At 36.0% G+C, this 26687-nt stretch overlaps 1 protein-coding gene across 7 annotated transcripts in view; it reads left to right on the top strand.

Moving 5' to 3' along the window:
* Window positions 1–26687, top strand: part of JAK2 (Janus kinase 2) — a 115542-nt gene that overhangs the window by 51898 nt on the left and 36957 nt on the right. For 4 of the 7 annotated variants that reach the window (XM_015064485.3, XM_027041152.2, XM_053205339.1 and 1 more), the window contains 7 exons: window positions 866–989; window positions 7299–7416; window positions 12441–12586; window positions 19512–19833; window positions 20563–20682; window positions 23201–23358; window positions 25090–25201. In XM_015064485.3, the coding sequence (XP_014919971.1) occupies window positions 866–989; window positions 7299–7416; window positions 12441–12586; window positions 19512–19833; window positions 20563–20682; window positions 23201–23358; window positions 25090–25201 (1100 nt within the window). Of the gene's footprint in view, window positions 1–865; window positions 990–7298; window positions 7417–12440; window positions 12587–19511; window positions 19834–20562; window positions 20683–23200; window positions 23359–25089; window positions 25202–26687 lie in introns of those variants that run through there. The other 3 variants (XM_027041153.2, XM_027041150.2, XM_053205340.1) reach the window with 3 other exon arrangements.

Here is a 26687-nt window from a genome sequence, read left to right on the forward strand (position 1 = left end):
TGTCTACAGTGGAAAAGATCAAAACATTACTAGAATAAAAATAACGTTTGTTTTTGTGAGGCTTATGTTTTCAAATATATAGGATTAAGTATGTTAACTAACTTGAATTTTAAAAAATTAAAAAAAATTTTTTTAAGTATTCATTTCTGATTTAGCTGAAATGTGGTTAGAGAACATGTTGATTATTCTCTGGCACTTTGGGAGACTTGTTCTTAGACCCCAAAAGATTGGAATGTGTATGTGTGTGTCTATGTGTGAATGTTCTATATGTGCTGGGAGATAATGTGCATTATTTAATTGTGTGGCTTTTTGTTTCATATGCTTTTTAAAAAATTCAGTAGTCTTCAAACCTTTGTTAATGTACCTTCGAAAATATCTTTGAAAAAAAATCATATACCCCTGCAGTTTAAGATGACATTAAAATATTTTCCTTGTAAGTGTAAAAAGTGCAGAAAATATAGTTACTGGTGCACTGTGTAAAATTTAACATTTAAAAAAAAAAAAACTGTTGTGCTGTTCTCTTAAAAGTATTCAATGATCTCCAAATAGTTTAGTTGATACTCTCATTATCAATTAAAACACACACAGATTTGAATTAACCTTTCTGTGCAAGATACCTAAAAAATATTAGATAAAATGTTTTTAAAAATCTGCTTGAAAGAGTTCCAGCAATCATATTTTAAAATGCAGGGAAAAAGATTAAATTAAGAATTGAGTTGTAAGTCATGCTGAACCAAAAGATGTCAATTGCTACTGCACTTGTGCCGAATAAGAGTTGTTATTTCAATCCTGTTACAAATTACAGATGTTCCATAAATGTACTTGCTGCGCTCTATAATCATTTCTTTTCTTACCTCTTTCCTAGGAATCACGCCCGTGTATCATAGTATGTTTGCTTTAATGAGTGAAACCGAAAGGACCTGGTATCCGCCCAACCATGTCTTCCATGTAGATGAATCAACCAGGCACAACGTACTCTACAGAATAAGGTGCTTTCTACAGTAAAGTGACTCATTTAGTGGTTAAAGGGCAAAGTGAGAGAAATTATCTAACATATATGTACATTTTTTCTGAGTTTATTTATTATGAGTGGGGGAAGGGACAGAGAGGGGAGAGAGAGAATCCCAAGCAGGCTGCACGCTTGGCATGGAGCCCAGCCTGGGGCTGGATCTCAGGACTGCGAGATCACAACCTGAGCCGATCTCGAGTCAGATGCTGAACTGACGGAGCAACCGAGACGCCCCCAGACATATCTTTAAATTGCAGAGTACTTAATAACAGGGACCAGAGCTTCATTTAAGACTTTTTCTCTACTAGAGGAAGTGTTTATAAATGTTTTTTCACTAGAATGCTCTGAGCTGTTCTGGTGGGATGCTACTTTACCGTTTAGTATTATAATTAAATTTTAAAAAGGATGTGAATTGCCTTTACTAATAAAATCCTGAATAAAATCCAAATAAAATTTGGAATATTGTTGGTTTCCTAGGAAATTCAATATTTTGTGCAACAAAATGTAATCTCCCATCTCTTTTTAATAATTTTTTTTAGTGGAGCACCTGGGTGGCTCATTCAGTTAAGCGTCCAACTTCCACGATTTATGAGTTTGAGCCCCGCGTCGGACTCTGTGCTGATAGCTCAGAGCTTAAAGCCTGCTTTGGATTCTGTGTCTCTCTCCCTCTCTGTCTGCCCTCCCCACTTGTGCTCTCTGTCTCTCAAAAATAAATAAATAAGCTTTAAAAAATATATAATTTTTTTAGAGTTGAAGTAGACGTATGATTTTACCAGTGTTATTTGCAGCCGCAAATTATTAGTTAATTTATTTAATAATTTTCCACTCAAAATGATAAAACAAAGAAATACGTTTGATCTATGGCTCTTATGAAATAGATTCATTCCATGCAGAGTCAGTGTTACATAGTAAAAATGCACATGGACTCACTCATGATTTTTAAAAGGAAAGAAAAGGAAGCCTTAAAAAACTAAAATTCGAGAGAGATATCCTTACCATGGTAAAGGGTAAAGGATATTTACCAAAGGCAAGAAGCAAGTAATATTCTCAAATGGTAAGAGGTCAGAAGCAGTCTCTAAAATCACAAACAAGATAAAAAACAAAAATAGCCACCACCACTGGTTCTATTTAGGATTTTAGTGGAGTTCTCAACAAATACAGTTAAGACAAAAAAATACACAAAATATTTAGTAATTGAGAACAAAGAAGCAAAGAGTCATTATTTGGAGATGCTATGATTGTTAACATAGAAAATGTAAACAAATTTATAGGCATCAATAATAAATGTTCAGCAGAATGCTAGATCTATATGATCAGTATGTTAAAAGTCAACTATTCCTGGAACACCTGGGTGGCTTAGTTGGTTAAATGTCTCACTCTTGATTGTTTTTTTCTTTTTTTCTTTTTTTCCTGACTCTTGATTTTTAATGGGATCGAGTCCCATGTCAGGCTCCACACTGGGCGTGGAGCCTGCTTAAGATTCACTCCCCCGCCTCATTCTGCCCCTCTTCCCCACTTGTGCGTGTGTGCGTTCTCTCTCTCAATAAATAAATAAACAAACATTAAAAGAAATCAACTATTTCTGTACACCACAAACAGAAAAGAGGTCATTTAAGATAACAACTAATAGCAACAAAAAATGCAAAGTACCTAGGGTTAAATCTATCCAAAGTAAGACTTTTATGCAGGTTTTAAGAATTTACAAATTTGTATCATTTATTTTATTTTCACTTATTTATTTTTTTAATTTTTTTATTTTTGAGAGAGCGTGAGTGGGGGCAAGGCACAAAGAGGAGGAGACAGAGGATCTGAAATGGGCTCTGTGCTCACAGCAGCAAGCCCGATGCAGGGCTCAAACTCAAAAACCGCAAGATCATGACTTGAGCTGAAGTCAGATGCTCAACAAACTGAGCCATCCAGGTGCCCCCAAAGTTGTATTATGTAAAAGAAGCATGTTAGCATGCTCCGTAGATTGACAAAATACCAATATTTTATTGGGAGTATTTTTTTTATTACTTTCTGTAATGACTGTACTTTCTGCAGTTAGTAAGTGTATCTTTTGATTTGAGAATGTTTGTAGAGGAGAGCTCTACAGTCTTTTTCTGAGAAGGCCATTAGTAAATATTTTAGGCTTTGAAGCTATACTATCTCTGTTTTCACTCTTCAGCTCTGTTATTAAAGTGTGAAAGCAACCATGAATAAGAAGTAAATGAATGGGCATGACTGTGTTCCAGTAAAACTTTATTTATAAAAACTCACAATGGACCAGAATGGGGCTATGGGCCAGAGTTTGCTGATCTCTTCTCAAGAATTAAAAATTGTTTCCCTTATCAAATTTTTTCCCTTATCAATTTTTTAATGTTTATTTTTGAATATTAATTATTATTTATTTATTTTTGAGAGACAGAGAGAGAGCGTGAGCAGGGGAGGGGCAGATAGAAAGAGAGACATACACAGAATCAGAAGCAGGCTCCAGGCTCCAAGCTGTCAGCACAGAGCCCAATGCAGGGCTTGAACCTGCGAACCGTGAGATCATGACCTGAGCTGAGGTCAGATGCTTAACTGACTGACCCACCCAGGTGCCCCAAAATGCCTTTTTAAAAAATGTTTATTTATTTTCAGAGGGGGGATGTTTATTTATTTGCAGAGAGAGAGGGAGACAGAATCCCAAGCAGGTTCCGCACTGTCAGCACAGAATCCAGCGCAGGGCTTGATCTCATGAATGGTGAGATCATGATCTGAGCTGAAGTCAAGAGTCGGACGCTCAACCAACTGAAGCACCCAGGTGCCCCCCAAAAATTAACTTAAAATGAATCAAAGACTTAAATCTAAGAGCTAAAACTATAAAACTCTTAGAAGACAATATAGGAGTAAATCTTTGTGTACTTAGAGTACACATTGGTTTCTTCAGTATGGCACCAAAAGCCCAAGTGACAAAAGAAAAGTACGTTAATTGGGATTCATCAAAATGTATGTTTCTGCATCAAAGGTTGCTGTCAAGAATGAAAAGACAAGGGTGCCTGGTTTGTTCAGTCAGTTGAGCATCTGATTCTTGACTGGCTCAGGTCATGATCTCATGGTTTGTGAGATCAAGCCCTGTTTTGGGCTCTGTGCTGACACCGCGGAACCTGCTTGGGATTCTCTCTCTCCCTCTCTCTCTCTGTCCCTCTCCTGTTCACATGCATGCTCTCTCTTTCTCTCTCAAAAATAAGTAAGCTTTAAAAGAAAAAAGAATGTGAAAAGACAGCCCACAGAATGGAAGAAAATGCTTGTAACTCATATATCTGATCAAGGTCTTACATCTGGAATACATAAAGAATTCTCCACTGAGAGAATGGAGCCCAACTTGTGGCTCTATCCCATGAACTGTGAGATCATATCCTGAACAGAAATCAAGAATCAGATGCTTAACCAACTGAGCCACCCAGGCACCCCTGGAATACATAAAGAATTCTTAACGGTTCAATAGTACAGTGACAGATAACTCAGCGAAAATATGAACAAAGGATTTGAATAGACATTTTTCTAAATAAGACATACAAATAGCCAGTAAGCACATGAAGGGATGATCAACATCATTAGTCTTTAGAGAAATGTAAATCAGAAACACAGCAGGACACCAGTTCACCCGTTAGGATGACAAAGATATAAAAGATGGACAATAACAAGTTGTTATGAATTTGCCTAATTATTACTTATGAAATAGGGCACGGGGTGTTGGATGGTGAGCCATGCTTCAACAACAGCACAAGAGAAATTGAAAGAGAAAAGTTTATTACTCAAAGGTTCTGGAGGTATCCAGCATGCCTCGAGGGGCCACATGGAGAGATCAAGGCAGGGTACAGAGAGAGACATAGGACCCAGGGCACATGGCTTCCCTAGGGTCTGTGGGTAGAGTGCTTTGGGGTTCCTTGCCTAAGGCCCAATTTGGTCGATTCAAGCCGAAAGAGCTGGTCTTTAGTAAGCTACCTGGGAGTCTTATTGAAGGGGCTTTTAAGGTTTAGGTGCTGGAAAACAGGGGAGATTGTTGACCACAAGGGTGTTGGGGAAGTTTTATCAGAAACTCACATTTGCTTGTGACTCAGTGGGCTGTTGTGTAGGGCGTGCACTTGCATGAAGGGGCTAGTGTCAGTTTAAGGTCACTGCAGTCCTCTTGGTTAAACAAAATGGACGCCAAGTCAGCAATACCAAAGACTAACTTAGTGAAACTCTCCACGTGTTGTCAAGGATCTGAACTATTGGGACACTTACATGTTGCTGTTGGAGATGTAAACTAGTGCAGCCACTTTAACAGTTTGTTCCTGAAAAAGATGGACGTAGAAAACACACCCACACCCTTGTACATACTGTTCCTAGCAGCCTTATCCACAATACCAAAAAGATGGAAACAATCCAAATGTCCATCGTGTGATGAATGAAGAAGCAAAATGTGGTTTATCCATACGATCAAATATTAACTGGGCATTAAAAAGGGAATGAAATACTAATGTTTGCTATAATGTAGATAGTCCTTGAAAATATTATGCTTATGAAAGGAGGTAGAAAAGGCCACATGTTATATGATTCCATTTATATAAAATGTTCAAAACAGGCAAATTTATAGAGATAGACTAGTGGTAACTTAGAGGTGGAGAGTAGTTAGGATGATTTGGGTATGGCTGTTGGTAGGTATGGAGTTTCTTTTAGGGGGGATGAAAATGTTCTAAAATTAGATTGTGGGATGTTTGTACAGTGTTTCAAACATACTAAAAAACATTTTGAATTGTATGCTTTAAATGGGTAAACTTTAAGGTATGTGAATTATATCTCAGTAAAGGTGTAAATGAAGCAATAGAGAATATTTTTTGTTTCTTTGAAGGACAAGTTTTTAGCTTGTTTCATTGATTCATTCATTTGTACTGAAGTGTTGTTGACATACTCTGTTAGTTTCAGGTATACAACATAGTGATTTGACAATTCCGTACATTATGAAATGCTCACCATGGCAAGCCTACTTGTCATCTGTCACCATAGTTATTATAGTATTAGTGACTATATTCCATATGCTGTACTTTTCATCCCCATGACTTCTTTATTTTGGCACTGGAAGTTTGTAACTCTTAATCCTCTTGGCCTATTTCACCTGTGTTCCACTCCCCAAAACAACTGCCATTTTTTTCTCTATAGTCTGTTTCTTTTTTATATTTTAGTTCATTTGTTTCACTTTTTAGTTGGCAGATATAAGTGAAATATGGTATTAGTCTTTTTCTGTATGACTTCTTTCACTTAGCATAACACCTTTTAGGTCTACCTATGTTGTCATTGGCAACCTTGCATTCTTTTTTATTGATGAGTAATAGTCCATAATGTATGTATACCACACTTCATCTGTTCATCTGTTGATGGACACTTGGGCTGCTTCCATATCTTGGGTATTGTAAATTATGCTGCAGTAAGCATAGGGGTGCCTGTCCCATTTCAAATTAGTGTTTTCATTTTCTTTAGGTAAATACCCAGTAGTGGAATTACTGGGTTGTATGGTGTTTCTATTTTTAGTATTTTGAGAACCTGCATACTGTTTGTCGTCATGGCTGCACCAACTTACAATGCTTCCAGCGGTGCCCGGAGGGTCTCTTTTCTCCACATCTTCGCCAGCACTTGTTATTTCTTGTCTTTTTGATACTAGCCATTCTGACAGGTGTGAAGTGGTATCCTGTGGTGATTAACCTCCATTTCCTAAAAGAAGAAGCCATTGTTTTCATACCAGTTAGCATTTTCAGATTCCTCTACCGATATCACTGGATTAATATTAAAACAATTTTTTGTTAATATTTTGTTTCTACATTTTTCTGTTTCCTCTTGCTTTTGCATTCTGTGCATAGAAGCAGGCAGCTCACGGGCACCTGGGTGGCTCAGTCGGTTAAGTGTCCGACTCTTGATTTTGGCTCAGGTCGTGATCTCACAGTTTGTGGGACCCTGCTTGGGATTCTCTCTCCCTCTCTCTTTGCTCCTCTGCCACTAACACACACACGCTGTCTCCCTCTAAATAAATATGTACATACATACATAAATAAACTTTAAAAAAAAGCAAAAAGCATATTGATTTTACACTTATGTTTCTTGTATCTTCTGTCTATACTATTATCATGGTCTTACCCAGATTTTCTTTTGTCCCTACCTGTATTTAACACTGTTAGCTGTGTTTTCTGATTATGGGATAATACCTTTCAGTATGCTGGAAGTGGTTATATGTACATAGTATGTTTATATTTGAACTATTTGGAGGCTGACTGAATGTTTTGTCTTGTAGATTTTACTTTCCTTACTGGTATTGTAATGGCAGCAACAGAACCTATCGGCATGGAGTGTCTCGAGGTGCTGAAGCTCCTCTTCTTGATGACTTTGTCATGTCTTACCTTTTTGCTCAGGTATAATTATATTATCTTACTTGTATACGTGTTAAATGATAAGAATCTTGCTGTGTTCTGTAGCTCTTCATCAGGAAAATCTTCATCTATGGGAAAATTGATGTTCTGTCTTGCTTAGCAGGTACAGAAAGGTAACAAAATTGACTCTTTTTATCACTAGTTTTTAATCTTTTTATCACTAATTTTTAATTTATTATTTATAACTTATAAATAATAAAATCTATTTTATAAAGCTTCCCTTAATTAGCTTTTTATTTATTTTTTTTAATGCTTTGTGACATTTTAAGGATTTCACAAAGTTCAGATTGAGTTATAGCACATGATTCACGTAGATATAAGTGTCTGGAATATAAGACAGCGAAATTAATTTAGAGAAAAAAAATTTTTTTTATTCCTGAACAATTTCAGACTTAAATAGTGAGTAATAAAATGTAAAGAAAAGTAGGAAACTATATAAAAGTGAGTTAACAATAGTTTGTTTAGCTCCTCATAAGAGGATGGCTAGATGTTAATACTTGATCTGAGAGCTGTGTTTTAGTTATTTGTTCATTAATACTGCTGTATTAAATTTTTGTAGTGTATTTGAACATTTTATAATGTTTTCTTATTGTTACCTTAATTTAAACAATAATTGAAATGTTATGTCATTAAATAACTTCTGTTTTTATGTGCCATAAGACTGAGGAGTAGAAACTAAAGAAAAAATTTATTAGTGCTTTTGAGTAAAGGTATGCTCTTCTTATTCCCAAAATGTCAGAGTAAGGAGTTCTGAAGCCGATTTGCAAATATCATAGGAAATAGCTACACAGATCCTCATGGCTCACATTTCTTTTCTTTTCTTTCTTTTTTTTAAATCCAAGTTAGTTAATATATAGTGTAGTCTTGGATTCAGGAGTACAACCCAGTGATTCATCACTGCCATTAACACCCAGTGCTCATCCCAACAAGTGCCCTCCTTAATGCCCATCAGCCATTTAGCCCACACCCCCACCCAACATCCCTCCAGCAGCCCTGTTTGTTCTCTGTGTTTTAGAGTCTCTTATGGTTTGCCTTCCTCTCTTTTTATCTTGTTTTTCCTTCCCTTCCCTTCCCTTAAGTTCATCTGTTTTATTTCTTAAATTCCACATATGAGTGAAATTGTGTATATTTTTCTGACTTATTTCGCTTAGCGTAATACACTCTAGTTCCATCCACGTTATTGCAAATGACAAGATTTCATTCTTTTCGATTGCCAAGTAGTATTCCATTGTGTGTGTATATATGTATACGTATATATGTATCACATGTTTTTCATCCATTCGTCAGTCAATGGACATTTGGGCTTTCTCCATAATTTGGCTATTATCACTAGTGCTGCCATAAACATTGGGGTGCATTGCTCACAGCTCATATTTCTAAGATATCTAAGAAAGCTGGTTCAGTTTGTGAGCAACAAACTGAAAGATATTTCTCTTTTGGGTTATGAGAACAAGAAACTTTCTCTAAATTCTAGTAAAATATATTTAGTAAAAGTTACCATTTTGACATGGACACATTAGTGGCATTAAAGTACATTCACATTATTGTGCAACCATTACCACCATTCACTTTAGAACATTTTTCATCTTCCTAGACTGAAACTTCATACCTATTAAACAAGGCCTCTTGTTCAATGCCTCATGCTCTTCTGGCCCCTGGCAGCTATTTCGCTTTCTGTCTCTGTCTCTGGGTTTGCCTCCTCTGGGTGCCTCATATGAGTGGTATTACACAGCATTTCCTCTCTTACGACCGACTGACTTGTCATAACATAATGCCTTCAAGGTCATCCATGTCATAGTATGTCAGAATTTCCTCCCTTTTTAAGGGTGGCTAATATTCCATCGTATAGACCACATTTTGTTTATCCATTTATCTGTTAATATTTGGGTTGCTTCCACCTTTTGGCTCTTATGAATAATACTGCTGAGAACATAGGTGTACAAATATCTCTTTGAGATCCTGCTTTCAATTCCTTTGGATAGGTATCCAGAAGTAGAATTATTAGATTACATGGTAAATCTGTTTTTTTGTTTTTTTTTTGAGGAACTGCTACCCTGTTTTCTGTGGCAGCTGCACATTCCACCAGCACTGCACAAGGATTCGTTTCTCCACATCCTCACTAGCACTTACTTTCTGGTTTTTTGATAATAGCCATTCTGATGGATGTGAAGTGATATCTCATTGTGGTTTTGATTTGCATTTCCCTAATGATTAGAAAAGTGTTGAGCTTTTTTCTTAAGCTTTTTGGAGGTTTGTACATCTTCATTGGGTACATTACTATTTGTGTCCTTTGCCCATTTTTTAATCAGGTTGTTGTCAAGCTGTAAGTGTTCTTTATGTATTCTGGGTATTAACCCCCGATCTGCCATATGATTTGTAAATCTTTTCTCCCATTCTGTCTATTGCCTTTCACACCTGTTGATGTGTCTTGTGATGCCCAAAAGTTTTAAATTTTGATATAATCTGATTTTTTTTTCTTGAATTTACCTGTGCTTTTGGTATCATGTCCAAGAAATCATTACCAAATCAGTTTCATGAAGCTTTCCCCCTATATTCTCTTGCAGTATTTTATTGTTTTAGCTCTTATGTGCTTGTGTTTAGATCGTTGATTCATTTTGAGTTAACTGTTATTGATGGTGTAAGGTAAAGGCCAAATTTCATTCTTTTGCATGTGGATATCTAGTTTTTCCAGCACCATTTGTTGAAAAAACTGTTTCTTTCTCCATCAAATGATCTTGGTGCTCTTGTCAAAAATAATTTGACCACCACCCAGCTTTTAGATAGCTTCAGTAGCTTTTAAAACCTTTGTTTCAGTAGCCATTAAAAAGAGAGATAGGCTTTTGAGAATAGATACTATGAGGTTATGACTATGTTCTTTTATGATTATGTCACCTGTGCTGCAGAACTGGTTTTTATTTTGGTGGCATGCTAATTTAAATCCCATTAAGAAGACGATTTTCCTAAACTGTTTATTCAGCTGCTTTACCGTAGTATTAATACTGTGATATCTCATACTTATGATCAAGAAAAATTGTGGATGATTTCTAATTTTGTCTTCCTAGGAAGAATTTTCTTATCTAGCACAGCAAAATAATTTCACAATAGAATCCTAAGTTGTATCTAGATAATAAATACCACATGTAATTTTCTATTTCTTAATGTTTCTATTTCTCTAAATCTGTGCCCAGAAAATACATAAGGTAGTAATTAACTTATCCAGCTCATATTGATACCAGGTTAGATTATATGCATATTATAGACTAAATAAAGCAGATTTGACTGGTGCCACCATCAAAGTATAAGATATGTTGAGATTTTTAAATAACTAAAAAAAGTTCAGCCACTAAAGTATAAAGTACATTAGATATTACTATAGAAAGATAGATTTGGGAAAGGTAAGCCAATAAAAGCCAAAAATCAGATGTCCCTTTTATTTTTTTTATTTTTATTTTTATTAAATTTTTTTTTAACGTTTATTTATTTTTGAGACAGGGAGAGACAGAGCATGAACGGGGGAGGGTCAGAGAGAGAGGGAGACACAGAATCTGAAACAGGCTCCAGGCTCTGAGCTGTCAGCACAGAGCCCGACGTGGGGCTCGAACTCATGGACTGCGAGATCGTGACCTGAGCCGAAGTCGGACGCTTAACCCACTGAGCTACCCAGGCGCCCCAGATGTCCCTTTTAAATTCATTTTCTTCTGAGGATTGTCTTATAGCACCTCAGTAAATAAATAAATTGCTGCCCTATGACACCCTTTAATGAATTCATAGATACTCAGCACAAAATGTATATTCCCTCCATATTGTTTCTTTAAAGCCTCGGTTAAACATTGGTATTTCAGCTAATATTGTAATTCTTACCTTTCTTATCAAGAAAATTGCTATTACTTTTTAGAATATTGGTGCTTTTTATGTTTTGCTGTTCTTTTCTCCCATTACATGTTCAGTCTGATTTCCATATTCCTAAATCATCTAGACCAAAATCTTGAAATTTTTGTTTTTTCTTTTTCTTCATTTTTTATATCATGATAACGTTACCATTTTTTTCAAACTCTTTTAGTGTCTTCTGTTCCCTACATCAGATCCTTGTTATCTCATATTTGTACCTCTTACAGAGTCTCCTTGAATACACATTATTTCCTTAAAGCACTTTTTTATTATCATTGGTATGTCTACCAATGGAAGAGGCATGATGCTTTAAGAAAAGGTGCTGTGAGAAACTGATGCTTTAAAAAAATGGTTGTCTATTGCTTGTTAGGATCAAGTCATTCAAGGGTACCTTCAGTTTGACTCCAACTTAGTGTTCCAAGGTTTAGTCCACACTATTCCCTTACATAAGTTGTCTGCCCAACCAAACTTGTTTGTACCTGTAAATATGCCTTGTGCTTTGTTTTTGTATCATTCCTTCTATTTTATCACCCTGTTTTGTATATCAGAAATTTCTTCATCTTTTAAGACTACATGAAATTTTGAATTTTCCATGAAACCTTCTCTGATTATCTCAACTGGTATAATTTCAACTTCTTTTCAAGTCCTTGAAACATGTGTTGTGTGGCACTTAGTGTAGATATCTGGTGTTATAATACTTTGTTTACGTGTTTAGCTTCCCTGCTAGATTTTAGTCTCCTTGAGGGAGACTTCTATTTGTATCTCACACAGTCCTTAGTATAATGCTTTGAACATATGTGGAACTCAGGACATATTTAATTAATTAATGTCTATTTTAATTTGGGTAATTTTTATGTAGGGGATATAACTTGAGAAGATATAAGCAGTGAAATAGATTGACATCATATGTACTGTATAATGGGGAACCCAGTTTAAATCAGTTTCCATTGACAAAACTTTTACTAAAATTTTGTGGCAAAATAATTGAACATCAAGGAAGGAGTTGACGTTCTTTTTAAATGCATATGTTCTAGAAATTATAGGTTAAAATACGATAGTAGATTAAAATGTGATAGTGAAATTTAAGGTATATTTCCTTCTAAATTTTTTTCCTTTAGTGGCGGCATGATTTTTTACATGGATGGATAAAAATACCGGTGACTCATGAAACGCAGGAAGAATGTCTTGGAATGGCAGTGTTAGATATGATGAGACTAGCCAAAGAGAAGGATCAAACCCCATTGGACATCTATAGCTCTATCAGGTAGTTTCCTTATGCAAATCCATATACATCAATATGAACAGTTGGGAGTTTTTCTATAGTTAATTGTATTTTCTGTGTGTTGATACTTTTTGATCTTATCATAATTAAAACTTCTATGGGTAACTGTTCTTCCTTGTGTACAACACATACTTTGTGAGATAAAAGAAATTCTTTTTTCTGGCTTTTCTTTTAGTTTTATTGAGACATAATTGGCATATAGCACTTAAAAGTTTAAGGTGTAGAGCATCATGATTTGTCTTATATATATTTGTGAAGCAGTTACCACAGTAAGTTTAGTTAATATCCATCATCTTGTATAGGTACCAAATAAAGAGAAAGAAAAAGAAATTTTTTTTCCTTATGATAAGAATTCTTAGCATCTACTCCATTAAAAACTTTCTTGTATACCAGACAGCAGTGTTAAGTATAGTCATCATATTGTACATTACATCCCAAGTACTGATTTATCTTAGAATTTAAAAAAATTATGGAAAGAGTTGGAGTACTACACAAAATATCACAGGGTTTGATACCTATTAATTATTTGATTCATTTATTTTGAAAAGGCTAAGTCAAGTCAGAAGGATGAAAAGAACACCTGGAGGCATAATTTCTGATAGCAGATCCTCAGATTGTGTGTGTACATAATTCTGAAGCAGTATTTCTCGCATATTGACCCATATTTTGCTTGAATTAGTATCACCTGAGGTGCTTGTTGAACTTGAAGATCTTTGAGTGCTACCCAAGAATTTTTTTTATGTTTATTTATTTTTGAGACAGAAAGAGAGCATGAGTGGGGGAGGGGCAGAGAGTGAGGGAGACACAGAATCCGAAGCAGGCTCCAGGCTCCGAGCTGTCAGCCCAGAGCCTGACGCGGGGCTCAAACCCACCAACCATGAGATCATGACCTGAGTCGAAGTTGGATGCTTAACTGACTGAGCCACCCAGGTGCCCCAAGTGCTACCCAAGAATTTAGATCCTGTAAATCTGAAGTGAAGTCCACAAATATCAGTCTTCACCTGTTCTCCAGGGAATTCTCTTAAAAATATTAGCTTTATTGAAGTTTCATTAACTTACAAAATTGTAAGATGATTGAAAGTGTGTGTACATCATGGTGGTTTGATATATGTATATGTTGTGAAAGGATTCCCCCCATCTAGTTTATTTTCACATCCATCACCTCATATGATTATCTTTTTTATTTGTGTTTTTGGTTTTTTTTTGTTTTTTTGGTGAGAATGTTTAAGCGCTCTTAGCAAATTTCAGTTCTACAACAGTGTTATCATTTAGAGTCACCGTGTTTTACATTAGATCCTTAGATCTTACTCATCTTATAACTGATCCAGCAGACTCTTTTATAAGTGATCCACATTCCACATTCTCCAAATTACTCATTTGCATGTTGAATTTTGACAGTCATGCCTAATAGGATTTGTTGAAATACTGCTCCTACAGCCCAGCGCAGCTTTAATGGCTGTAAAATTTCTACTCCTCTTAAAGGTACATATTATTATAACAGTTCTTTGAGTTTTTCTTTAATTTCAAGACTAAATCTATGTTTTACATATTGCATACTTAGGATTAAAAGTTTGAGGGTGTTACGAATCTGGTTAAAACTCCCTTTATTTCTTAAGTCCTTCTCTCAATAACTAGTTTTGGCCGCTCCTTTACGAAGTAACTTAAAAACAGTTACGTACCCAATTTGCAGGGTATTAATTAATGTGTTTCCTCTTTGTTTTTAAGTATTCTTGTTCGTTCATGCGTTGGCCTTCCAGTCATTAGACTGACCTGGTGGCTCAGGTACTCGACTGGTGGCTCATACACCATGAGTAACAGTTCGACCCTTGAGTTTAAAAGTTTCCTTGTTAGCAGTTCGTTTCAATGCGTAGGCTTACCTAAGTCCTATGTCAGTCAGGGCACTGGGGCTCAGTCAGTTAAGCATCTGACTCTTGGTTTTGGCTCAGGTCACTATCTCATGATTCGTGAGATCGAGCCTCATGTCGGACTCCACACTGTGAGTGTGGAACCTGTCGGAACCTGTCCATGTCGGACTCCACACTATTAGTGTGGATTCTGTCTCTGCCTTCTCCTGCATGCTCTTTCTCTCTCTCTCAAAATAAATAAATATTTAAAAATAAATAAATGTACAACTCAGTATTTTTTTTATTATTGAGTTGTAAGAGTTCTTTACATAATTCTGGTTACAAGTTTCCAGATGAAAGTTACTATATGTATGATTTGCAGATATATTCCCTATTCTTTGGATCATTTTTTCACTTTCTTGGAAGTGTCATTTCCAATACAAAAGTTTAAATTTTGAAGTAGTCTAATTTATTTTTCTTTTGTTTCTTATGCCATGACATGTTAATATTAGATAAATACTATCTGCCTGTCCTTAAGCAAATCATTCCTACGTTGCTTGCCTTTTTAATATAGTTTAACTCAACTGATGTTTTCTGAATTCCCATTTAGTGCTTATTTCTGAGAAATAATCAGGAAACTCTACTCAGTGTTAAACTATTCAAGATTGGTGGGAGAATAGATAAATGATAAGTTGCTGACAGAATGAAATAAACTGTTTTGTTCTCAGAAATATCCACTAGGATATGGATCTCTGATTAGTATAATAAAATATATATTCCCTCCCAGACTTAAAAAAAAATACATGTAAGGTGCATCTCTTTGTCTGTACCCGTGTGTTAGATATGTCCCTGTCTGTGAGCACATGCCTCTGGGTGTGCATGTGCACCTGTACGTGTGTGTGCAGCTCTTTGTGCGTGTGTGTGTGTCAGATGCTGTTTTGTATGCCAACTCCTAATTGGACATGATGGCTTAGGTGTTAGAGTGTAGAAAGTGAGGGAAATGCATAAGATTTTTGTATTTTCATTCTTTATCTGCTCTTTAAAGTCTAAGTTTCTAAAGGTTGGGAAGAAAAGAGCTCGAGAATGCAAAGAGTTTAAAGGAGACTGCTGAGTTTGTAAATATGAGGCCAGGATCAAGGCCACTTACATAGCAACTGAGCTACTCAGCTCATCTCACTGGACACCCTTTCCTAAAAAACTAAGTGAATAATAAAGTTTCTAATCCTACTCCAACTATAATAATAAGATGCAGATTTTATTTCACAGTACAAAAAATAGTATCGTTTCTAAGCCAAGGCTCAATTTCAGAGCCTTTAGGAACCTTAAGTTTAGAATTCTCTAAAAACTCAATATAAGAAAAGCATGGGGAAAAATGTTTTTATGCTTCAAGAGTTAATAGCTTTAAGTCTCTTGAAAAAATTTTAATGTTTCTAACAAATCTAGCTAGTTCTGATAGTATGACGCTGAAGTGGATTCATCATGTTCAGGAATCACACATTCCTATGGTATTCCCACAGGATGTATGCCGGGTCCTTTATGCCAGGCATCAAAGTAGAAAGCCTTGTTGTATGTGTTATTTTAAATTCCTCTTTTTATATCCAAATACGTTTTCAAAAGCCTTATTAAAAAGTAGTCATTGATGGCTGTGTATTTTGCATTTTTGTGAAATGTTTATGTAAATCGCATTCCAAATTTAGTAAGTCTCCTGGTAATTAATGTTTTTGACTGAAGTAGATAAAGTGAGAATCATTTTGTATTCTGATTCTATTTTTAAATCTTTTCAGTGTTTATTCTGTACTTCCTGAGGTTCTCCTCTATGCTATCCAGACTTTTATTAAATTTTATATATTTGCTTATTTATATATAATTAATTGTTATGAAAAGAAACGGAGTGTGACTTTTTTTTTTTAATGTTTATTTATTTTTGAGAGAGACAGAGACAGAATGTGAGTGGGTTAGGAGCAGAGAGAGAGTTACAAACAGAATCCGAAGCAGGCTCCAGACTCCGAGCTGTCAGCACAGAGCCTGACATGGGGCTCCAACTCACAAGCTGTGAGATCATGCCCCCAGCTGAAGGCAGACACTCAACTGACTGAGCCACCCAGGCGCCCTCAGAGTGTGACTTTTAAAATCTGAAAAAAGAGTAGAATTTAATGGGCAGAGTGGGGAGTGGTGATGGATTGTGTGGAGACTCGTGGAAAAGGCCTTGTAGCAGAAGGGAGCATAGGAAGAGTAAAGAGAATCACTATGGCTAGAACCCAAAGAGTTATTAGCAGGAGGTGAAGCAGGGGCTAGACCAGAACCTAGGACCTTAGAGCTATGTTGACAAGGTTAATAACACTCGGAAAATATGCAAGAGGATTAAGCAAGGGTGGAATGATTAAATTTGTGTTTTTAAAAGATCCCGATGACTCCAGTGTAGAAAACAAATCAGACAGTGGAAAGAGTAAATGAAAATGCTGGTCGCCCAGAGAGTAAGGCTATTACAGTATTTCCTCCAGGCGATGCTGTTCGTAATGAGTTGGTAATGAGAAAAGTGGGCAACTAAGAGAAATATTTAGAAGGTAAATCAGGGGAATGTGGTGATGAATGGAATAATGGGGATTGAAGGAGAATGTGTCACCAAGGATGCTTACTGGTGCTGTTTACTTAGATAGGAAAGCTGTAAGAGGATCTTTTAGGGGCATTAGCAGGACTCAGGAGTTTGGTTTGACACATCGTTTAAGCAGTTTTGGGGACATTGAAATTAAATGTGTAGATTGACTTGTATGTGGAAGATACGGATAGGGAGTTTAGAGGTCAGTGCTGCAGACACACATCAGAGTCATTTGGATATAGAGAATCTAGAGAGAAAGAGAGTATAAATAAGAGAAGAGGGCCCATAATAAAGTCTTGAGGAACTTTAACATTTAGTCACCAGACAAAGGGGAATGAACCTGTGAAGAAGACTGAGGAGTATCCCACGAGACAGGAATAAAATCAGGAAAACTAAGGGCAGAGAGTTTAAGGAGAGGTGCCACTCCTTAACAGTGCAGTAGGATGCTACTGAAAAATAACAAATAAGACGAATGTGGAAATTTGATTTTAGCAACTTGGAAGTTTTTCTTGATTTTAGCAAAAGCATATTCTGTGAAATGATGGATCAGAAGTTAGACTGGAGTGAATTGAAGAATAAGTGGAAATGGCTGTATAAACTCTAAAAAACAGCCCAGATTGGCCGTAGTTGGAGGGACATGTGGGATAAAGAGATTTTACGTTTAAGGTGGGGCCGACAGTGGTATTTTGTGGATCGAAGAGGATCAAGAGGGTAAAACATCCCAGAGGGTGGATGTATAGAGAGGAAGAGAGAGGCTCCAGGTAAATACAAATCAAAGAAGGGACTTTACGTCATTCATCGTAGCAGGTGCGAAGGAGGAGGGAATGAGTGCACATGTCTGTAGGTTTGCTAGCCGGATATTGAGGGAGCTCTGCTTAAAGAAGCTTTTTTACCTCTAGGAGAGAGATGAAGTCGCTTGATGAAAGTAAGGAGGAATTCAGCTGAGGGTTCAGGCAGACGAAAGGTAGGCGGTTTGGGGAAATTTCAGAGGGTGGACATAATTGTAGAACTTCGGAGAATGTGTTGAACCAGAGAAGTGTTGTAAAACTGATGGTAATGCCGCAAGCATGTTTGAAATTGGTGATTCTGAGTTTCTCCTGGCCTGTCTGCCACATCAGTGAGTCTCCAGCAGCTGTGCTAGTCAAGTAAGGAACAGAGTGTTCCTCCGGGGGCTTCAGGTACTTTAGGGAAGGGAAAAGCAGGGGTTTGCTGGCCCATGTGTAACAGCCAGTTCTCGAAAAAACCAAAGATGTGATTTGTTTGTTGTCTTTGCTGATATACGTGGTATAAATCCTGTCTATGGCCAGTTTCAGGGTATCAACCTGACGTGCCAGAATGTAGAATTGGGAAGAGACGAACAATAGCCGGTCTTTTTCACCCCTCATGTATGAGAGATGTAAACAACCTCAAAAGCTTAGTAGTAAAATGTAAAATAAAATTTTAAATGTAAAATAATTCGGAAGTGATACATTTTGAGTATTACCTATATTTTTAACATAATTTATTTATAGCCTTATATAACTTAAACTTTAATGATGGCTCTTTAGCAGTGAGCTCAGTAGTCTTCTGTTGTAATAATAAGCTCTCAGCATGAGTCAGCTCAAGTACTAGCTATAAATACTGAAGTACAGGATAGAGTGATAAGTGATACTATGGAATGGTGCACAGAATACTGTCTGACAAAGGGAGGACCATCTAATATAGTCATTGAGAGAGGTTACCTGGATTGGATGATGCTTGAGCTGGGACTTTTGGAATAAGTAAGAGCCAACCAGATAGGAGACAGGTGATGGGAAGAAGGATTAGCACATGGGAAGGCATGGAAATTTAATGTAGTTGTACCTTCAGAAATAAAATTTTCTTCATTTGTCAGATATTTGAGCAGGAGGGAAGTTATCTCTCTTCTTTAGGGTGTTTTACATAGAGGCAGAATTACTAAAGAGTCATTTCTAAGTGGAATCGTTTTGATTGCAAAGGAATTATTAGGAGTTATTGAAAATGACCTAGAAAATAATGTATACCAAAGAAATATGTTTGCATAAGGAACAACAGTGGCTTCCAACAAAATGTAACAGTTTCCAGAATTCAGATACATTTTGGTGTATGGCATCATAGGAAATATTTGCAACACAGTGCCCAAAAAATGATATGTAAGATGATCAGAGAAAACAAATCTTTAGAGACTCCATTATTAACTAGACTAAGTCTTCATTTCATTAGGGAAGAAAATTAACATATCCTGTTCTAAACATTTGTGGTAACATTTTTGTATATTTTCACGTCTTCAGACAAAACCTTCAGGATTTATATTATATCAGTGCCAGCCCTGTCCCCTTTCTCCACTTGACTACTTCCTGCACTGCTGCATTTACCTGTCGTGGAGAAAGGTGCTAATTTCTCTTTCAATTTCATTTTAGATTTGTGTTCCAGTTTGTTTTGTCTTTCTCTGTGTGTTCTTTATCCATAGCTACAAGACATTCTTACCAAAATGTGTTCGAGCAAAGATCCAAGACTATCATATTTTGACAAGGAAGAGAATAAGGTATAGATTTCGCAGATTTATTGAGCAGTTCAGCCATTGCAAAGCCACTGCCAGAAACTTGAAACTTAAGTATCTTATAAATCTGGAAACACTTCAGTCTGCCTTCTACACAGAGCAATTTGAAGTAAAAGAACCTGGAAGAGGTCCTTCAGGTGAGGAGATTTTTGCAACCATTGTAATAACTGGAAACGGTGGAATTCAGTGGTCAAGAGGGAAACATAAAGAAAGTGAGACACTGACAGAACAGGTAATCCTTAATGATATGTTCTCCTTCTTTGTTAATTTAAGTGAATGGCAATAGAAACAAAGTAATTTTTCTCATTTGAAACATGAACTTGTGATTCTCTTCTCTCATTGATAAAAGTGGAAGTTTTAATACTGTGAAACCATCAAGGTCATGTCTATAGTTCTTTTCTTATTGTTCTTAAATGGTTTTTTATTTATTTTTTATGACAAATATTAGTAATGGTGGTCTTACAGTTTCCAAAAGGGCTTGAATTCTAAAAGTGATTTTTAAGGTAGTTTTGCCTCTTTTTAAAATTTTACTGTTATTGATAATAAGCACGATCATAAAGTGTAATTGGAAAAGTTTAATTTTAATTGATTTTAAGATGATGTCTACTTGTTATTTGTTTAAGTCTGACACTACAAGTTTTAAGTTTATTCATATCTATGTTCTTGGATTATTATTAGAGTACATTCATTCTTTCTTGGTTAAACTTCAACTTTCTGACAATAGTTCCTATCCATGTTGATTGGATTGAAGGGTACTGTAGCATAGTTCTTGGTAAACAAGACACAGTAAGTCTTAGGGTTAGAGTGTCAAGGGAGGGAATCCCATTTAATGCTGATCTGTTGCTGTCAATACTTTTTTATTTTAAAGAATTTGGAATGAATGTTATGTCCTTCATAGTCTTATTTTGAAATGGCTCCCTTAGTTCTACCTGTTTTTAATTTCAAATGCTCTTAATTATAGGATTTACAGTTATATTGTGACTTTCCTGATATCATTGATGTGACTATTAAACAAGGAAACCAAGAGGGCTCAAATGAAAGTAGAATTGTAACTATCCATAAGCAAGATGGTAAAAATCTGGTGAGTTTGCTGTATAGTTGCATAATGATTACGTTTAACAGTTGTCAGAAATAAGTGTTTTAGAGTCCTGAAACCAGAGTTATTTTCTTGTAGGAATTCTGATGATAGTTTTAAATATAACTCTAAATGTAAACATCAGTTTAGCAAGTTTTTGGGTACAGCTAGCTTTTGTATCGCTACCAACACAGTCTTCCCAGAATGTCTTGAGCATTAATGTGCTTCTCGCTCATTTTTATGATTGGTAAGTTAGTGGTTCCTCCACTCCCCTGCTGTGGGCTGTTGTAATGCTCAGTCCTGACGACATTCCTTTTATCAGTAGGGATGTGCATAATGCCAGTCATGCTGCCTCATTAAAACAGTGCTTTCTGGGATTCACATAACAAAACGTAAACCAGTCCCAGGTTAGCCCTACCTAAGCTGTAACACGTGATTGGTTCTAAAAGATGATCCTTTCTCTTTATTTGGTCAGCTTCAGAAAACCCACTTATTTTGTTTTTTATTAAAAAAATTTTTTTTTTACTGTAGTATAGTTGACACATAATGTTATATTAGCTTCAGATGTCCAACATAATGATTTGATAATCCTGTACATCACACAGTGCTCAGCATGATAAGCGTCGTTAGAAAGCCTGCTTATTTTAACTGAAAGGGAGCAACTAAATTCCCTTATACTCTGCTCTTAAATTGCTTACCTGGTTCTGTCAGGGGATGCCTTCATTCTGTAAATGTGGTATTTATAAAAGAATAAGTATTTCTAGAAGAGTTCATTGATGCTAATATGAACATCCTGTAGTAACATAATGTACTTTATGGGATGGTATTTGGACCTGTTGGCTTTATTTTTGTTATTACTTTTTTAATGTTTATTAATGTTTTTGAGAGAGAGAGAAAGTGAGCAGGGGAAGGCAGAGAGAGAGGGAGACACAGAATCGGAAGCAGGCTCCAGGGTCCGCACCATCCACACGGAGCCCGACGTGGGGCCTGAACCCATGAACCGTGAGATCGTGACCTGAGCCAAAGTCAGACGCTTGCCTGAGCCACCCAGGAGACCCTTTTTTTAAATTTTTGTTTTGTTTTGTCTTTAAAGTTTATTTTGAGAGAGGAAGAAGGAGAGAGAGACTCCCAAGCAGGCTCTGCACTGCTCGTGTGGAGCCTGACGTGGGTCTCAGACTCACGAACCGTGAGATCGTGACCTGAGCCAAAATCAGCTGTCAGTCACTTGATCTACTAAGCCACCCAGGTGCCCCGTCTTTCTTTTTATCTTTAAAAGTGTGGTGAAATACACTTCACACAAAATTTAGCATCCTGTTCTAGGAGTTCCACTTCAGGGTGTGTATCCAAAGGAAACAAAGTCACTACCCTGAAGAGAGATTGGTACCCTCATGTTCATTGGAGATTCCTTGAATGTTATCAGGTTTTAAATATTTTACCAAACTGATGGATAAAAATCGCTGTCCTGTGCTATATTTAATTTGCTCAATTAGAACCTGAGATTGAGCAAGGTCTTATGTGTTTGTAAACCAGCTGTTTGTATGTCTTCTTCTGCAGATTGTCTTTTTATAACCTTTGACTAATTTTCTTTTCTGCTTTTAATTGATTTTGTACATTTTTTGGTTAAGTTTAATCTTAGGTACTATTTTATGTTTGGGTTGCTATTATAAAGGGGCCTATTTTCTCATTACACAATCTGACTACTTTTTATATGTGTGAAAGCTGTTGACTTGTATATCCTATCTCCCAGTGAATTATCTTTGTGATGTAGTAGTTTAATAGTTGTCTTCTTCTGGGTTTCCCAAGTACACAATCATATAATCTCCAAATAGAGATACTTCTAGTCTTACATTTCTTTCTATGGCCTAATTATGTTAACTAAATACAGTACAACACAGTATTAAGTATTGGGCTTTCTATTCCTATTTCTTATTCCTGATTTTAGGACAAGTTGCTTCTATTAAATAAGGGTTTTTCCATTGTAAGAGATGTTGCATTTTAGGCTGATTATATGCTCACTTACGTATGTATGATACAATCATGGCATAGCTATATATGATTTTATTTTATACTATATACATTTGAGTTTACAGCATGAATGTTTTAACCTTAGTAGTGTATACTTGGTATGTAAAAATAAATACTTATTATTTCTAATTAATACCAACTTTTATATCAGACCAGATAGATTTCTAATTGAGATGACTGGCATATTTGTATTGGGGTATTGGGGTATTGGGAAATACAGCAAAATTATTGGGGTATTGGGAAATACAGCAAAATTATGGATAAAAGTGAACTAGAAAGATGTGATAAGCCCATATTTGAGGAGTGTAAAATATCATACATAAGAATTTATAATTCATATTGGGTAATTGGGAGGCATAAAAGACATTTGAGCAATTTATAAGAAAATTAATTTAAGAGAATTCGTCTAATGACATGGAGTGGAGAGAATTTTCAATAGGTAACATGCAGTTGACCTTTTAAATGATACTTATTATTTCCTTTTCTTTTCTCTGCTTAGGAAATTGAACTAAGCTCATTAAGAGAAGCTTTATCCTTTGTGTCATTAATTGATGGCTATTACAGATTAACCGCGGATGCACATCATTACCTCTGTAAAGAAGTAGCTCCTCCGATGGTGCTTGAAAATATACAAAGCAACTGTCATGGCCCGATTTTGTGAGTAATACAGACTTTAAAAGTAATTTTTTTAAAAAGTCAATTAGATACTGACAAAGAATTTTATACAACGAAGTGATATGCGTAGGTTTAGGAGTTTAGGAACAAAATACTAACCTTAATTTCACAGAAGTAGTTTTTTCTTTTCCTTAACAAAAGTTGACTTGCAATTGGATTGTATAATAATTAGAATATTTTAGGACGTCACTTGCTTTCTGTATCGAAGCCTATAAGACTTAAATTGTACAGCCTGGTGTTTAGCTGCCTAGGTGTGTTTAAGTAACTCTTGAGTGTTAATTTTTTTTAAAAAAATCATCCAATTTATATTTCATTAATTTTGAAATACTGCAGAGGAACCACAGTGCAAAATTTAGTAATCATTGTTTTTTGATAATCCAGCTCCTCTTACTGAAAACTTGTGTTCACAAGATGTGTTGTGATGTCCCTGTTTTGAAGATGAGTGAGTGGCGTGCAATGCTTTGTGCGGGGATGAAAGTGACAGCGCTCTGTTTCTGTGCTGTTCAATACAGTAGTCGCTGGCTACTTGTGGCCAGTTAGCATTCACGATGTGGCTAGTGCAGCTGAGGGAGTGGGTTTTGAAACTGAATGTAGTTTTAATAACTTTGTACTTAAACAGTGCCCTGTGGCTGCTAGCTCCATATGGATCCACACAGGGACAGACCCTGACTGTAGTACTGGATAAAGCCAAGTGTCCCGCACAGCATCTGTTTAGCCCAAGTTTTAGTTATCGCTCAGCCTGTATGTACTTTCGGATTGGTACCAGGCTTGAAAGACTTGTAAGGAAGAAATAGACTGGAAGTGTGAACATACGTGTCTTGACCTTAACCTACCCTTAATTAAATATTTGAGAAAAACGTATCCGGACTGATGTTTAAGACTTGTTTCTGTCTATACCTCTAATCTGTTTAATAGTAAGTATGGTTGTTATGAAAAAGTTGCACTACTTGAACATTCTATAACTTATGTATTTAGTATTTAAAAACTCCTACCATTCATTCATTCATTCTTCATCCATCCATTCAAGCATTCTTTCATTTATTTATAGAACATTTGCTGGGTGCCTAATATGGGCCACTGGTTTGTGTATGAGAAATACAGTGATGAATGAAACAGATTTTTCCTGCTTTCATATAGATTACCTTTTGACTTTTCTTTCAAGATGTCCAGCTTCAATAAAACATATAGTAAAATTTGAAAATCAGTAATCTTTGTCACTTGCCATAGGTCTTCTATTATACTTTGGTATTAAATACTAAAATAAGGCATATAAATTTTTATACTAGTAATTGCGATGGTAGCAAAGACATAAGTGTTTTATGATATGTTGTTTGCATAGTTAAATGAAGTTTTCTGGGAGTGAACATGGTTTTTAAAAAAACTAAATTTTTAATTATAAGACAGAAAATTCAAATGAACAAAATGTTCTTAGTGATTTTCTGTATCTTACTATACCTTTTATTTGTGTTTAAAACCCTTGAATTGATTTGAACTTATCGCAAAATAGCTTTGAAATAGTTAAAAATTGATTTGAACTTATCGCAAAAAGTACTGTAATACGTTTCCTTACAAGGTAGTTGATAAGCATATAAAATAGAGGAGACTTATAAAAAGTCTGAGACTTTTAGATTTGACGTTTGATCTCTTAGATTACGTTTTGGTCTTAGTGTCATGGGACTTGCTATAATATTCAAATTACTTCTTTACCTTTAGAATGGATTTTGCCATCAGTAAACTGAAGAAAGCAGGTAATCAGACTGGACTCTATGTACTTCGATGCAGTCCTAAGGACTTTAATAAATATTTTCTGACTTTTGCTGTCGAGGTTAGTATTTCACAATAAATGGTAACTTTTTTTTAAAATTTCATTTCCCATCCCACTCCCCTCCTCTGGCAAAGGTAACATCTTTATTTAGCCTGTATAATTTCCCCCTCATGTTTATCTACCATTTTTTCTTTTTTTTAATACTCAGAATGACAGCTCTGGATATGATAACTAGAATAATAATGCTTAGTTAAGCTCAGAGATTCTGTATCAATAAATAAGATGTAGGGGCGCCTGGGTGGCTCAGTCGGTTAAGCGTCCATTTCTTGATTTTGGCCTCAGGTCATGATCTCACGGTTGATGAGATGGGCCCTGTGTCAGGCTCTGTGCTGGCAGTGAGGAGACTGCTTGGGATTCTCTCTCTCTCTCTGATCTCCCCCAACTCATGCTCTCACTCTCTCAAAATAAATGAATAAACTTAAAAAAATAAGATATAATTCCTAGGATTTATATAAAATTATTTATAATGCCTTTTCATTTGGTATTTATTTCATTTTTTTAAACGTTTATTTATTTATTTTTGAGAGAGAGCACAAGTGAGAGAGGGGCAGAGAGAGAGGGAGACACAGAATCCAAAGCAGGCTCCAGGCTCTGAGCTGTGAGCACAGAGCTTGACGGGGGGGCTCAAACCCGCGAACCATGAATCATGACCTGAGCCACCCAGTTGTCCCTGAAATTTATTTTATGTTTTGACATTTGGATGTTACTAGTGTGTCGAATTTGACCAAGTCTCTTCAAGTCTCTTTTTGCAAAAATGGAGATCTTTACCAAAACACAGAACCAAATGAATTAGAAACAAATTTTCCTTTTATGGTAATTGGTTATAGAATTAGAATGAAATAGGTCAATAACAAATAAACATAATTTGTTTAACTAGTGGTTTTCCAGTATTAAGAATAATGATCTACCATGTATATATTTTAAGGATAAAACTACAATGAAACCACACTGTTAATATAGGTAATTTTGAATCTCATCTAACATTGTTTACTACCCCAAATATCTAAAAAGATACTCTTACTTCTAAGGCAGTTTCATGGTATAAATCTTTTTTTTCTTTTTCCCTTTTTTTTGTTTTTTAATTTAAAAAATTTTTTTTAAATATGAAATTTATTGTCAAATTGGTTTTCATACAACACGCAGTGCTCATCCCAACAGGTGCCTTCCTCATGCCCATCACCCACTTTCCCCTCCCTCCCACTCCCCCATTAACCCTCCCTTTAAAAAAAAAATTTTTTTTTAATGTTTATTCATTTTTAAGAGACAGAGTGTGAGCGTGGTGGGGTGGGGGGCGAACAGAGAGAGAGAGAGAGAGAGAGAGAGAGACACAGAATCTGAAGCAGGCTCCAGGCTTTGAGCCATAGCCTAGAGCCCAATGCGGGGCTCAGAGTCTCAAGCTGTGAGATCATGACCTGAGTGCAAGTCGGATGCTTAACTGACTGAGCCACTCAGGCGCCCCTCATAGTGTAAATCTTGAGAAACTTTA

The sequence above is a fragment of the Acinonyx jubatus genome, chromosome D4 (assembly GCF_027475565.1).
Source record: "Acinonyx jubatus isolate Ajub_Pintada_27869175 chromosome D4, VMU_Ajub_asm_v1.0, whole genome shotgun sequence".
Classification (NCBI taxonomy): domain Eukaryota; kingdom Metazoa; phylum Chordata; class Mammalia; order Carnivora; family Felidae; genus Acinonyx; species Acinonyx jubatus.